The following is a 16,016-nucleotide window of genomic DNA, read 5'->3' as shown; positions in this document are numbered from 1 at the left end:
TCTCCCAAGAGAATGGTGCTTCTCAGTCCGTGGTGGAGCTGTCCTTCCACACCACCAATCTCCCCCAAATTGAGCTCCAGGCTGCCACTTCTGCGTTCCATCACCCCAGCAGCCACTGTGACTGGATTTCTGGAGCTTACTTTGGGGGAGATAAGCAGCGGGGAAGGCCAGATTCCTGGCAGAATGGTAAGTGCTGGTCAAGCCTGGGACCCCTTTTGCGTTGAGCAGCAGTCTCCAGTGTGGAGACCACTGCTGCAAACCAAATAAAAAGCACAGGACTCTCAAGGCTTTGACTGCTTTGGAAGAGGTCTGCTACTTTGCAAGGCCAACCTACCTCTTCACTGAGAATTCAGTTTCCTGAAGGACACATTCTGAGGCTTCCAAGATCACATTACAAGGGAAGGAAGAAGAAAAAAATGAACACGAGAAACTTGCATTGGGACATCCAAGCCCAACTCCTGAGATGGGGGCTTCTTGAAGGAAACTGTGTGGTAAAGGTAACCAATCTGAGAAACGATCCCACCAATCTGGAGGCCCCCAGGCTGATGCCATTCGTGCAGAGCAGGCAGGGGAGCATTCCCAGGACATTTCATAGCATTTACCGTGTGGGCCAGCAGAAGCAACTGAGAAGCTAATACCATCACCTGCTGGCAAAGCTTCTCTCGAGATATAGACACTGCAGTGGCTGTTGGCATCCTCATCACGGGCGCCAGCCTAGTTCTAAGCAAGCAACAATGGAGAGCTGCCAATTCTGCCCATGTATTTGGCAAACAGAAGTATGTCAGCCTTATCTTTAGCCTTAAGAAGATCAGAAAATGATGCCTTGAATAGCAAACGAACTCTGAAATGAAACACTCATGCGTCAAGTCAATGGAGCTTTCCCTGCCTCATGTCTCTCAGCCCTGCTCTGAGCATGGCATGTGGAGGGCTTTAAAAGTGCTCTCTGACTTGCCTGTGTGTTCTTTCCTTTCTTTTGCTGCCTTAAAGGAAGGTGCTGAGAGTGCAATTAGTTTGTGTAATTGCTAGGAAGATAATTACTGTGCGACATTTTGTCTCTGAATGGCACCCACAGTAGCCATGACATGTTTCAGATCTGATTGCTGCTCTCCTGGGGCAAGGAGTGGGAGGTGGGTTCAGTCAATGCACAGCAGCAGAAGAATTAAGCCCTCTAGGAAAATCAGACACAAGGAAGGCATCATTGGGCTAGTTATGGTAGTAACAGACCTGCCCCCCGAATGTCCCAGGGTGCAGGTCTGCGACATGCAGCCTGCCTCGTGCCCCTCCCAAGGGGATACTCACCCTAGCAGAACAAAGCCTCACTAAAAAAGCCTTCTGAGGTCTCTTGCATGATTTTAAGCCATATTTCCCGTTTTCCAATGAAACTGGAAGTAATGCCTAAGATTGAGCGAGTAGCTGCAGGAGGCTTTTTGCACACTGCTAAGTGCCATGCGGGGCTTCGTCTGCCTGCAAAACAGCTCCGATGGGCAGGCAGGGCAGTGCACGGGCAGAAGTGGCAGTGGCGGGACACGGTAAGCATGACGCCTGGGATTTTTGCCCCCTCTGCCCCCACCCCAGGTCTGCCATGGAGTTATGGCAGTAATACACTTGGTCACCTCTCACTCTTCCCCGCACCCATGAGATTCACTGAGCTGGGCCAGAGGCAGCATTTGCTGGGAAAGGGTCACCACCCGTTTCCCTCCACTGCTCCTTGCAGCCCCCAACCAGGATAGGAAAAGGATCATGGAGGAAGTGTGGAAGAGAGGAGACGGGGGTGCAAGAAAGTCAGGCTTTATTATTAAGAATATTATTATTCAGAGTATTTGCATACTGCTTTTCAACAAAAAAAGTTCACAATATGACAATATGACCTTCAGTTTATTAAAAACTGAATAGGACCCGGTCCCCAAAAGGCTCAAAATCAGTCACCAGTTACAAAAGAAACACCAGCACCGAACCCCTAGAAAAGATACTATTATGGAGAGAATAGGAACATTCAAACCACCACCTTCCTGGCCTCCACACTTTCTCTTCTTCTCAGTTCTGCCCTTCTTCTCCAGTCCAAGAAATGGGAAAGCTCCAGTACATCACTAGAGAGGCAGCATTTGGCCTGTTGCTTCAGGCATTTCTGACTGCCATTCTAACGCAGGACAGTGTTCAGGGAAAAGGCCTGGTGGGGTGACGTGCAACCATACAGAGAAACCACCATGTTGCCAGGCTGCAATGGACACTCCTGATATTTGATCGTTTCAAAGCCTTGCTTGGCCAGGAAACTCTCTGGCCGTAAGCCAAACGTCATCTCTCAGCCTGACCGACATCAGAAGTTAGTTACACACACAAGATAAAGAGAGCACGTGTGACTTCCTGAGTTCCTTAGTACCAATACTTTGGAGAAGTGTGTCCTATCTCAGGGACAGCTGGCCCAATCAAGATCATACAAGATGAAGCCTGGACACAGAGGGAGGGACTTAGGCCTAAATCCTTACCAACTTTCCAGCACTGGCATAGCTGTGCCAATGGGATATGTGTTGCATCCTGCAGTTGGGCAGCAGTTATGGAGGCCTCCTCAAAGTAAGGAAATGATGATTCCCTTTCCTTGGGGCTGCATTGCCCCTATTTCAGGTCTGGAAAGTGGGTTAAGATTTTGCCCGTAGGTGTGCTATCCCATTTGCGATTGCTGAGAGCATTTGGAACTGGAGCGACTGCTTGGAAGTGGTAGGACCACCCTGCAATTTTCAATTTTTTCTCTTCTCAGAATAATGACCTCTGTGGTCTTCTGTCTGGTCTCCTGTCACTTCCAGCTTCTAGAAGACTACTCCTGGTCCTGCAGCTCTGTTGCTTGGGCAATGTCTGTAGTAAGAAGTTGTCTGCCCCTCTTCCTCTACCGGCAAGGGACGGACAATTTATGACTACAGACAATTGCCCGAGAAACAGAGCTGCAGAACCTGGAAGAGTTTTTTTTCAAGAGCTGTTGAAAATCATTCTGATAACCCCACACTCAACATGCCTTATTACTCCAGGGCTGGCAACTCTTCACAGTTGATTATTCCAACACTGAACATAAAAACGCTCAGTTGATGCCTACAACAGGAGCGTTCTGAGGTCTCCTTCCTCTTCTGCAATTCACCTATGCAATGAGCTGGACACAGCAAGCTCTTTGAAGGGGTGCTTCTTCAACTTGTTCTCTCTACTCTGTTCTACTACTCTGTTCTACTACTCTCTACTCTGTCTACTTTGTTCTCTCAAATTGAGAACAAAATGGCTAGTATTATAATGCCGTTGTACAAATCTATGGTAAGGCCACACCTGGAGTATTGTGTCCAGTTCTGGTCGCCGCATCTCAAAAAAGACATAGTGGAAATGGAAAAGGTGCAAAAGAGAGCGACTAAGATGATTACGGGGCTGGGGCACCTTCCTTATGAGGAAAGGCTACGGCATTTGGGCCTCTTCAGCCTAGAAAAGAGATGCCTGAGGGGGACATGATTAAGACATACAAAATTATGCAGGGGATGGACAGAGTAGATAGGGAGATGCTCTTTACACTCTTACATAATACCAGAACCAGGGGACATCCACTAAAATTGAGTGTTGGGCGGGTTAGGACAGACAAAAGAAAATATTTCTTTACTCAGCATGTGGTCAGTCTGTGGAACTCCTTGCCACAGGATGTGGTGATGGCATCTAGCCTAGACGCCTTTAAAAGGGGATTGGACAAGTTTCTGGAGGAAAAATCCATTATGGGGTACAAGCCATGATGTGTATGGGCAACCTCTTGATTTTAGAAATGGGTTATGTCAGAATGCCAGATGCAAGGGAGGGCACCAGGATGAGGTCTCTTGTTATCTGCTGTGCTCCCTGGGGCATTTGGTGGGCCGCTGTGAGATACAGGAAACTGGACTAGATGGGCCTATGGCCTGATCCAGTGGGGTTGTTCTTATGTTCTTATATTCTTACTCTTACGCAGCTATGGGGTGCTTGCCCATATCAAGGAACAATTCAAGCACAGATTAATAAGTGCACAGATTAAAACCTATGTATAATGGACTAGATTGAAAACCAAGGGAGCCTAGGCCGAAAAAAAACCTATAGGAACCTTGTCTTCCAGCCACAGACATCACAGAACAAATACCTCTGCTTGTTTGATTCTTTAATACTTTCTCCTAATTAGCTGTTTCCTGTTGTTCAGTTCAGGTCTCAGCACAATGATGTAGCACTTAGGGGAGAAGATACAACCCAGCAAGCCAGCACCGGAAGCTAAGATGGAGAAGATCTCCACAGCCACCATGTCTTCTCCTTTGGTGCTCAGGTAGGTTGGGACAAAAGTCAACCAAACACTGCAAAAGACCAGCATGCTGAAGGTGATGAACTTGGTTTCATTGAAACTGTCTGGCAGCTTTCTGGCCAGGAAAGCCACCATGAAGCTGATGATGGAGAGAAGTCCCAGGTAGCCCAGAACAAGATAAAACATTGTTGCAGACCCTTCATTACATTCTGCTGTGATCTCAGTAATCACTGACTGCATGTCTAAATCTGGGAATGGGGGAGAGGTTGCCAGCCACACCCCACAAATTCCTGCTTGAATCAGGGAGCAGGAGAGCACAATGGAGTAGGCCAGTCTTTTCCCCACCCACTTCCTCATGCTGGACCCTGGTTTGGTGGCCATGAAAGCGACAACCACAGTGATGGTTTTGGCCAACACACAAGAAACAGCCACTGAGAAGATGATGCCGAAAGCAGATTGTCGGAGAAGGCAGGTTGCTTTCCCAGGGTTGCCAAGGAACAGCAAAGAGGAAAGGAAGCAGAGCAGGAGGGAGACAAGGAGGGCGTAGGTGATGTCTTGGTTGTTGGCTCTGACAATGGGGGTTTCTTTGTGCTTGATAAAAATTCCCAGCACCAAGGCTGTGATCAGGGAAAGAGACCCAGCAAGGGAGGCTAAACCGATCCCTAAAGGTTCTTCAAAGGAGAGAAAGGTTATAACTTTGGGGATGCATCCGTCTCTGTCCTGGTTTGGATATTGATCTTCTGGGCACTGGAAACAGTCAGGCATGTCTGAAAGAGAAAGAAGACCCATCCCAGTGAAAACGCATAAGGGGTATTCTCTTGGGTGCCTTCTGAGTGAGAGTCAACTTCTATCTGCCTGGTCCTCTTGTGGAGTGGGTCCTGCCTAAACAGGCATTTTAGGATTATCAAATCATTCCTATTAATAATAATAGTGGCACACTGATTAAGTGACTTCTCTTTTATGTTCATTCTTAATAGTGATGAAAACCTTTTTCTTTTTTTATTTTATTGAAGACAAATTAAAAGGGTAGTTAAAAAGTAAAAAAGTTGCAAGTCGTGTGGCAAGTGTGGAGATCTCGATCTACAGTTCTTTGTTCTACTACAAAATCATGCAAAATATTAACTTTCAGATCTAAAACAGTTTACTACGCATTGAAAAGTACATTTTCAACACCAAAGAAAAATGAGAAAAAATAAAAATTAAATCCTTTATTTACTCATTCAATTCATAGGTTATTTGACCCATTTACCCTAGATACCTGGGAAGTCCATGCACTGGTTTCCAATTGTCCATAAAAGTTTTTACTGACTTGTCCTTAAGAAGAATTGTATCAATTTCTGCCAAATCCAATCCCGTCAGCCATCATTCTTCCAGTGCAGGTATCTCTGGAATTTTCCAGTATTTGGCAACCAATATTCATGCAGCAGTTGTCATATATAAAAACATAGTTTCATAGCCATTCTTAATTGAATCATCCAATATTCCCAACAAATGCGCTCTTGGTTTCTTGATGAAAACATTTTCAAGTTGAAATATAATTAAACTATAAAGTTCTACCCTGGCACCCAGGAATCCAGCATATGCAGAGTTGATTCACTGCAGATGCCAGGGTCCCAGTTTAAATGTATTTAAATAGAAACCAAGTGCCTGAAAATTGAGTTTTCTTCTTTTGTCCAACAAAACCATGCCATTTTCAAGCCTCTCAGGGTACAATTAACTCTAAGGATGCCCTCCAGGTCTTTCAACATTGGTATATACCACATTCAGCCACTAGAGGTGCTGAATGGAATGGAATGGAATTTAATGACATTATTCCATTACATTCAGCACCTTTAGTGTCTGAATGTGGTCTATACCACTGCTGGGAGACCCCCAAGTGCATCTTTAGAGCTCTGTTTAGCCCTGAGAAGCTTGGAAGAGACACAGTTTTGCTGCAAAAATGAAGGAAACTCCATTTTTGTGCACTTTGTTTCAATAGGAATTTAAACTGGGTCCTGGATATCCATGGACTTCTGATTCCACAGTATTCCATGTATACCAAGGTCCAATCTGTATATATCCACGGAGGTATATATAACCGAGGCAGGGAACACACATTGAAAATGACTTGCAGGACAGTCCGAACAGACAGAAGGAAATATTTCTTTATTAACCACATAATTATCTGTGGAACTCCTTGTCACAGGGCATTGTAACCATCACAGGTTACAATCCTAATCACTGACCACTTTGATTGCCTTTGCCAGGAAAAGTGAAGATATAAATACTTTAATAAATAAGAACATAAGATGACTGGGGTCTCCACCCATCCTTAGATCCGGTATCTGCAGTTTAGTTGGTCTCCCCATGCTAGAGGAAGACGAACTGAAAGTTATCAGGAAGCAGGGCCTGTCTGGACCCCTGTTAGTCACCCTTTAGCAGGCAGGCTGCTTGCCTGCCTCTTTCATTCTTCCGTTAAGCTAGAATGTTAAGCAAGAAGCACCCATGCTGCAAGTGCTACGACAGTGAAACACCTGTTGTTGGCAACCTTCATCCTCAAAAGATTCTGGTATCGCGCTCTGAATGGTGGTTCTGGCACAGCGTCTAGTGTGGGTGAAAAGGCCGATTCGGGAGTGACAATCCCTTCCACACTGGGAGCAAGTGCAGTCTGTCCCTGGTCTGTCTCCCTGGCTATGGGCCTTCCTTCTTTGCCTCTTTGCCTCAGCCTGTTGGCCAAGTGTCTCTTCAAACTGGGAAAGGTCAGGCTGCACAGCCTGCCTCCAAGTGGGACGCTCAGAGGCCAGGGTTTCCCACCTGTTGAGGTCCACTCCTAAGGCCTTCAGATCCCTCTTGCAGATGTCCTTGTATCGCAGCTGTGGTCTACCTGTAGGGTGCTTTCCTTGCACGAGTTCTCCATAGAGGAGATCCTTTGGGATCCGGCCATCATCCATTCTCACAACATGACCGAGCCAACGCAGGCGTCACTGTTTCAGCAGTGCATACATGCTAGGGATTCCAGCTCGTTCCAGGACTGTGTTGTTTGGAACTTTGTCCTGCCAGGTGATGCCAAGGATGCATTGGAGCCAGCGCATGTAGAAAGCGTTCAGTTTCCTCTCCTGTTGTGACCAAAGAGTCCATGACTCGCTGCAGTACAGAAGTGTACTCAGGACACAAGCTCTGTAGACCTGGATCTTCGTATGCTCTGTCAGCTTCTTGTTGGACCAGACTCTCTTTGTGAGTCTGGAAAACGTGGTAGCTGCTTTACCGATGCATTTGTTTAGCTCGGGATCAAGAGAAAGAATGTTGGAGATCGTTGAGCCAAGGTACACAAAGTCATGGACAACCTCCAGTTCATGTGCAGAGATTGTATTGCAGCGAGGTGAGTCCACATCCTGAATCATGACCTGTGTTTTCTTCAGGCTGATTGTCAGTCCAAAATCTTGGCAGGCCTTGCTAAAATGATCCATGAGCTGCTGGAGATCTTTGGCAGAGTGGGTAGTGACAGCTGCATCATCGGCAAAGAGGAAGTCACGCAGACACTTCAGCTGGACTTTGGACTTTGCTCTCAGTCTGGAGAGGCTGAAGAGCTTTCTGTCTGATCTGGTCCGGAGATAGATGCCTTCTGTTGCAGTTCCAAAGGCCTGCTTCAGCAGGACAGTGAAGAAAATACCAAACAAGGTTGGTGCAAGAACACAGCCCTGCTTCACTCCGCTTCAGATGTCAAAGGGGTCTGATATGGAGCCATCGAAGACAACAGTGCCCTTCATGTCCTTGTGGAAAGCTCTGATGATGCTGAGGAGCCTGGGTGGACATCCGATCTTGGGGAGAATCTTGAAGAGGCCGTCCCTGCTGACCAGGTCGAAAGCCTTGGTGAGATCTATGAAGGCTATAAAGAGTGGCTGTCGTTGTTCCCTGCATTTCTCCTACAGTTGTCTAAGGGAGAATACCATATCAGTGGTGGACCTGTTGGCTCGGAATCCGCACTGCGATTCTGGATAAACGCTCTCTGCAAGTACCTGGAGCCTCTTTAGTGCAACTCGGGCAAACAGCTTTCCTACAACGCTAAGCAGAGAGATGCCGCGGTAGTTGTTGCAGTCACCCCTGTCGCCTTTGTTCTTGTACAGTGAAACAATGGTGCCGTAACGGGCGCACAGGGCATGTGGGGTCTGCCGTTTATATATTGTTCCCCTAGACCTGCAGGGGCACAAAATGGAAACACTGCAGAAAGAGGGGAACACCTCTAAATAAAAAATAATAATTATGCAGCCTCTGGGTTTTGCCTGTCTCTGAATGCCAGATGCAAGGTGGCAATAGGAGACAGGTATCTTATGGACCATGTGCTCCCCAAAGCATCTGGTGGGCCACTGTGAGATCCAGGAAGCTGGACTAGGTGAGTCCTAGACCTGATCCAGCAGGGCTCTTCTGATGTACTTACGGATTCTCAATGTCCTTATTCTGTCTTTACCTAATGAGTGGTCCCAATCTGTATGCACATGGCTTCACTCATGACTTGCCGGTGGATGAGCGAACGGACCCTATTTGAAAAATCTGGAATTTAGTGTGGCCTCCTTCTCTGGATTTCCCACCAGCCTGGTTCACTTTGAAAAGGTACAAAGGTTCAGAACTCATCATGAACATCAAAACGTCATGAAGCAATCTTCATATATAGGATGATACACTCCAATTGGTACCAGTACAATGGGAGGTTATCGCTTCACTTATAGTCATGTCTATGAACCTGTCAGCTGTTTGATGTACCCTGTCACCTACCTTTCCAGGTGGAAATCTTCCCTTCTGGACATGGAATACAATCGTAGCAGCAGAACTTCTCCCCTTCCTTCTTTTTCTTCTGAGAACCAGGCTGGCAGGAATCACTACAGACAGAGACGGGAAGCACCTGTGCAGAACCATAAAGACAGGTGAGGACTGGGGCCTGCTGACATTTTATTGTCCATCAGGTGAGATAAATGATCAATCTACACTGAAGAATGTCAAATATATTGGATGCAAACTCTCTGCCAGGACTTTCCTGGGTACGGCATCTTTTATTCTTGCCTTTATTCACGTTCGGCCCAATGCAGTTCTTCTTGCCCCTCCCCATCCCACAGATGTGTGACACCAAATTGGCTAGAGCTGCATCCTGTGAAGAAGTGGGGAATTTGCAGAGATAAGCTCTGGGTGTGAAAACATTTGTTCTCTAACCAGTGGTAAACTTCTACAGTACAGAGCAATCCACCTAGACCTGCATGACCCATTTCACAGGCACAGGTCCATGTGGACTGACGCTGCTATCACCAAACATGCCCCTTCCCAGAAGCAATCCACCCATCACCCACCCCGATGCAGCCCCATTCTGCCCACCCCCGCCCCATCACCACCTCATTCTGCCCTCTCCTGCTCTCATTCCATCCTCTCCCATTCAGTTCCACCTCTGCTGTCGTCTTGCATGCCACGGCAGGTGAGATCTGGGGAATCTGGCAGGTAAGATTCAGTGACAGTCCTGCTATTGAATGAACGGGGCAAGTGCCCCGGGCGTGAAGGCTCACATGACTTTAGGACAGGATGGGAGTCTCCTTGAGGTTCCGGACCTTTGGAAACTATGCTTCCGGTTTCCTGGAAGCATGGGGAATGTTCAGGAGGTTTCCCCGACGTGTCCCAGAGTTGCACAAGGCTCTGTGCACTCCCGGTAAGTGTGTGTGTGTGTGTGTGTGTGTGTGTGTGTGTGTGTGTGTGTGTGTGTGTGTGGATTTGCATCCAGGCATGCGGCGGTAGCATCCTGTGGGGGGCACTTTTGCCCCAGGGCACAGGTCTGGGGAGGTCCGCCACTGGTAAGATCAGGGGGATCTTCTAGTGTGTGCAAGAAGGCTCTGGCCTTCCCACAGGCTCTCCTGAAGCCACAGCTGAAGCATCATTTAAAACTGCAACAAGGCAGTTAGCGCTTGCAGAACACTTTTCCACCAGTGGGGCAGCCCAATTAGATTTGGCCATTGGTGCAACTTGGGGGGGGGGGGAATGACCACCATGCTGCAAGCTTCAACTCAAAGGTACAGGAAAGACCAAGTACTAGTTCATAATTTCATGATATGTTTCTTGTTGGTTTTTAAATATGATACTTGGTGCTGACCTGATTACGAATACAAACAGCCCCTCACAGGGCACAATTCTTCTGGCCTACTAGAATGCTGTGATGATATTCCTTATTAAAATACAACCCTTGTAATCATGGAGTCATACCCTGTAGTACCCCTTGGCATCTTGCCTAGATGCCTTTAAGAGGGAATTGGACAAATTTCTGGAGGAAAAGTCAATCACGGGTTACAAGTCATGGTAGGTATATTCAAACTCCCCAGGATACTTTAGAATTCATACCTGATTCAAGCTTCTGTGCCATGCCATGCTGTCCTCATGAATCGTGAATGTTCTTTCACCTGCATGGGGATCCAGCCTTCCAACTTTCACCTTGTGGAAGGAGGAGTTTGGAGATATGATGACACTCATGATATCAAAACCACCTACCATTTCCCCCTGGTCGGTAAATGACACTTTTTCTCCAACAGAGTTGTTAAATGAAACGCTCTGAAGAAATGGGTGGAGCTGCACAAAACAGGAATAAACCAAGGAATTAGGGTACATTTGGTTCTCTTTGCCAAGATCTCAAAGAACCTTTTCTTGGTGATATGGTCTGTTTAATGGAGAACGAGCCATTTGATTTGCAGTGCTTGAAGACTGAAGATGGACAGTGTTTTCAGCTCCCAAATGGATGAAGTGAACCCTCTTTCAGTCAAAGATTTGCATGAAAACCAATTCACCAGATATTCTGCTCCTAATCAACCAGCCCTAGGGATGCTTTCACGAATCAGGATGAGCAGGGATTGGGAGCACACGTGGACAAACATCCATGCTCCCAAGGATCCGTGTACACCAGTGGTCCCCAAATTCACTGTGGCCGCAATGCCCTTTGCACTCACAAGGGCATTGTATGGCCTATTCTTCCTGCCTCATTGGTGTGGGATTGCACCAGATCTCAGAAGGATCATGGAATGTTAGCCTGGAGAGCCAGGAAGAAGAGGCCACGGAGCGACCCTGTGAGTGCGCTGTGGACTCTGGGACACCCTGTGGCACAGTTGGGAACCACTGGTGTATACCGTCAGACTGAAAAAACTGCAAAGAATGTGGAACAGCAAGACAAGCAGTCACTAAAGTATGTCCTATAAGACTAATCCAATCAATGTCTGTTTTGATGGATGAGAGTGACTTCGGGCAGAATCCTACCCTGCGCTGGAACAGGCAAGCCAAGAGGCTTGCACTGCATCCAGCGCAGGCTAGAAGCCCAAAATGGCTCAGTCAGTGGCTAACCTCCACGTATGGCACCTTTGCCCCATGGGTCTCCTTGGATTGCGCCACATTCTGAGGTGGTGCAATTCTGAGGAGAATGGAGCGGCTTCAAGCCGCTCCGAAGTCCCAGGGAATGGGGGTTGGGATCCAGCATAACTGCTGGATTCCAGTCCCACCTCCCGGTCCCCACCCACCCGCCCCTGGGCCGCACACTGCCCTCCCTCCCCCACTCAGGAACACCTCCCTGCCCACCCCGGAGCCTTGTATAGGCCCAGCCAGGCCAATGTGAGGCTTGCCGAGAATTTCAGCCTCCACAGGCTGCCTCCTGCTCCCCGCCTGTCCCCAAGCTGCCCACTAACTGCCAGACCGCCCGCCCACCCTCCACCTCCCTCCTGCCTCCTCCTGTCCACCCCAGAGCCTGAGGAAGCCGAGGAAGCCGGCGTGGTGGCTTGTGTCAGCCTCTGCAGGCCAGCGCACCTCCATGCGCTGGCCCAGCTTACTCTCGAGGATGCACAGACATACTTTACGGCATGTTTGCAACCCTCCTGGGCCAGCACAAGGGACTTGTGCCAGCCCAAGAAAAGGCCAGGATTGCACCCTTTATTTGTAAAGTGTGCGGCTAACTGATTATTCAAATGGTATACAATAACCTTGACTTTCTCTGGGGGGGAAAAAAAAAAAAATACCTGCCAGGATTGGAGGTCTTGCAGTTCACCTCTGTTCCCATCCACCATGGATCTGTGATGAGATCTAGATGAGGAGCTGGCGTACAACGCACTCGCCACAGCATAGACAGCATTATAGATACTGTAGCTGTGGCCAGTCATGCGCATTTCAAAAACAGTCTCAGGGAGGCCCTCCAGCCTCTCCTCCCCAGTGCAGGATTCAACAACCACGTCCGGCACAGCAGAACTTGGAAATGAACACCCAAAAGCTTCCTCCCAGAAGACCTTGAGGAAGCCATCTCTCTGATCCTGGTGAGGGTGTATTTTCTGAAGATAGGTCTGGAATCCTGGAGGTTCAGCGGAGTGAATCGTGAAGGAAATGGTGCTTTTGAACAGCTGAAGATTCTTACGCGTGGTTTCTATTGCTGCAAAATCAATCTGAGCTGTCATAATCCACACCTTTCCAGGGGTTATGTTCTCCTCATATTCAAGTTCTGCCATGGCCATTAAGTCGCTCAGCCACCAAATGCTTGGGCTCTCTCCATAAATGACAAATGTGTTTGCTTTCCTACCCATGATCAGCAGATACATTTTTAAGGCTGTGACACTAAGGTCTGTGACTCGAGCTTGTTTGGGGATTCTTTCTGTGAATGCTGAGCAGATCCAATTCTGGGAAAGCAATGGCTCCATGGCTTGTAAGAAACAGTCTCCACTGTCATCATCCACAACAAAGAGTCCAACCCAAGTCCATCCAAAATGCTGAAGTAATTGGATAATCCCCTTGTACTGATGGGCTTCATTTGGGGCCATTCGGTAAAAAGAAGAAACCTGCATTGAATCTCTCTCCTCTGGGGCAAATGAGCCATAAGTGAGCTACAAGGAAACGTACAGATGCTTAAGAAACCGATTGGAGATACATTTGGATGTGATCGACTTTAATGAATACCAAACATGGTGAAACCATGATTTGGTTTCCCACCTCCGATTTATCAACTTTAAGGCCACAAATTGTTTGAGCCCCAGTGAGAGAATATGGTGCAATTGATAGAGAGTCCCAGAACGATAGACTGAGTTACATGTGTGATTTGAATGTGTATGTACCCTACCTGCGGAATCTTATAGAGACTTAAGATGTCTGCCATGCGGAAGGATGTATCAGAGCTCCTTCCTCCAATGACAGCTTTGAGTGTATGGGGGGTCCCACATGCATAGCTGGGGACAAATCTCTGTGATTTGAAGAGGAGGTCCAAGGTACTGCGATAGGTCAGCCTATCCTCATAGTAGCTGTTACCAATGTAGAACCCGAGCGTGATGTTGGGTAGAATCTTGGGATTCTCATTGATCTCGCTGACAGCAAACGCCAAGGCCCGGATGTCCTGGTAGAACTTTGTCACTGCACTGTGAAAACAGTGAAGATACCCTTTCACAAATGTAAAGTGCATGCAGGTGCTTCCTCACAGTACTCCACCGCTCTGGGTTTGATGATGAAGGAAACCCATACAAGCAACATTGGTTTAAATCATGGTGATGGAGAAAAACCAGTGGCTGAGAAGAACACAAGTTGAAGCCAAAAAAGTGGGTGGGGACTCCAGAGCAGAGGACAGAGGGAGGCAGCTGAATAAAAGGTGTTCATTCAGACGTCAAATGCCGATAATGTACATGTATAATGATGTACATGAAGGCACTGGTGAAACTCAGAAGGCTTTGAAAGCATCACATATAAGGTATAGCAAGGAATCATTGTGTAAACTTTAGGAATAATATGATCCTTTCAGCCTAGCTTTTTTCTCCTGACCTCCATCCATCCTATAAATGTTCCTGGCCAACTTTGCCAGAATTGCACATTCATGCAACTGTTCTCCCATTCTTCTACCTTTGAGATCTACACATTTTTAAGACATCACTTACAAAATCTTCACAAAAACAGTAATATAAAAATCATCACTCAACTCTTCCCATCTATGTTTTTCATAGTAGGAAATCTGCTTTTGATGTTCCCATTGAAATTTGTAATGTTAAATATAAATTCCTTAATTCCAGTCTATAAGTTCATCACAACCCATAAAAAGACTCCCATGGTTCTTGGATTTTTAATTAAATCAATACACTCCTTTCAAAATGACCTTCAGTTACAAACCATCTTTGGTGTACAAAATGACTACAAGACTGCAAAACTGCAAAACAAGCTTTTATTCTTGGAGAAGAAAATGAAGGTATGTTGTAAACCAGGCCTCTCCAGACCCTGTCACGGGGGCTGGATCTGGTGCCCTGCCTTTTCCCTCCTCCAAGTGAACGGCACTTACCGGTCCGTGGGGGAGCTGTCCTTCCACACCACAAATCTCCCCCAAACTGAATTCCGGGCTGCCACTTCTATGTTCCATTGTCCCAGCAGCCACTGCGCCTGGATTTCTGGAAAGGTGCAGTGGGTTGGAGTGGGTTGGAGATAAGCAGCGGGAAAGTCCAGCTTCCTGGCAGAACAGTAAGTGCTGGTCGAGTCAGGGACACCTTTTTCGTTGAACAGCAGTATCCAGTTTGGAGACCACTGCAGCAAATCAAATAAAAAGCTCGGGATTCTCAAGACTTTGACTTCTTTGGAAGAGGTCTGCTACTTTGCTTGGCCAAGCTTCATAGAGAATTCTATTTTGTCTATTCCTATAACACATTCTGAGGCTTCTGAGATCACGTGACAAGGGAAGGAAGAAAAAAAAAATGAACATGAGAAACTTACAGTGGGACATCCAAGCCCAATTCCTGAGATGGGGGCTCCTTGAAGGAAACTGTGTGGTAAAAGTAACTGATCTGAGAAGCCATCCCACCAATCTGGAGGCCCCCAGGCTGATACCATTCGTGTAGAGCAGGGAGGGGAGCATTCCCAGAACATTTCATAGCATTCACTGTGCACATCAGGTTGGCCAGCCGAAGCAAGTGAAATGCGAGCACCATCACCTCTTGGCAAAGCATTTACTTTGCACACCATGTGGGCCAACAGAGATCAGATTATTATTTCCTGCATAGCAACTGAACTCTGAAATGGAGCACTCCTGCTTCAAATCAACAAAGCTCCCCCTGCCTTGTGTCCCTCTGTCCTGCTCCTAAAAGTACTCTCTGACTTGCCTGTGTGTTCTTTCTTTTGCTGCCCTGAAGAAAGATGCTGAGAGTACAATTAGTAATTAGTTTGTGTAATTGCCAGGAAGATAATTACTGTGCGACATTTTGTCTCTGAATGGCACCCACAGTAGCAATGAAATGTTTCAGATCTGATTGCTGCTCTCCTAGGGCAAGGAGTGGGAGGTGGGTTCACAGTGACCTCAGTCAACGCACAGCAGCAGAAGAATTAAGCCCTCTAGGAAAATCAGACACAAGGAAGGCATCATTGGGCTAGTTAGGGTAGTTACAGACCTGCCCCATGATGCCCCAGGGTGCAGGTCTGCGACACGCAGCCTACCTCATCCCTTCCCTCCCAAGGAGATACTCACCCTAGAAGAACGAAGCCTCGCGCAACGCCCGGCAACACTAAAGAAGCCTTCTGAGGCTTCTTGCATGATTTTAAGCCATATTTCCAGTTTTCCAATGAAACTGGAAGTAATGCTTAAGATTGAGCAAGAAGCCGCTGGAGGCTTTTCACACACTGCTAAGTGCCACGCGGGGCTTCGTCTGCCTGCAAAACAGCTCCAATGGGCAGGCAGGGCAGTGCACGGGCAGAAGTGGCAGTGGCGGGACACAGTAAGCATGGCGCCTGGGATATTTGCCCCCTCTTC

At 47.4% G+C, this 16,016-nt stretch overlaps 1 protein-coding gene across 1 annotated transcript; it reads right to left on the bottom strand.

The window, feature by feature from the left end:
- Nucleotides 1-4,144: 4,144 nt before the first annotated feature.
- LOC136653545 (vomeronasal type-2 receptor 26-like) lies at nucleotides 4,145-13,068 on the bottom strand. Its single transcript, XM_066630436.1, has 4 exons — nucleotides 12,280-13,068; nucleotides 10,628-10,852; nucleotides 9,029-9,155; nucleotides 4,145-5,046 (listed from the first exon to the last, which is right to left on the bottom strand). The coding sequence occupies exons 1-4, from the start codon at nucleotides 13,066-13,068 to the stop codon at nucleotides 4,145-4,147; spliced, it is 2,043 nt and encodes a 680-aa protein (XP_066486533.1).
- Between the last annotated feature and the right edge of the window lie 2,948 nt (nucleotides 13,069-16,016).

The sequence above is a fragment of the Tiliqua scincoides genome, chromosome 5, assembly GCF_035046505.1.
Source record: "Tiliqua scincoides isolate rTilSci1 chromosome 5, rTilSci1.hap2, whole genome shotgun sequence".
NCBI lineage: Eukaryota > Metazoa > Chordata > Lepidosauria > Squamata > Scincidae > Tiliqua > Tiliqua scincoides.
The sequence above is the reverse complement of the archived record's forward strand: the minus strand, read 5'-3'. Positions and strand labels throughout refer to the sequence as shown.

Coding starts and splice junctions, on each gene's coding strand:
- LOC136653545 (XM_066630436.1), bottom strand. CDS start 13,068: ATGGCCCCAAATGAAGCCCATCAGTACAAGGGGATTATCCAATTACTT. Junction 10,853..12,279: donor AAGACCTCCAATCCTGGCAG/GTATTTTTTTTT, acceptor TGTTTTGTGCAG/CTCCACCCATTTCTTCAGAG. Junction 9,156..10,627: donor GGCACAGAAGCTTGAATCAG/GTATGAATTCTA, acceptor GGTTCTGCACAG/GTGCTTCCCGTCTCTGTCTG.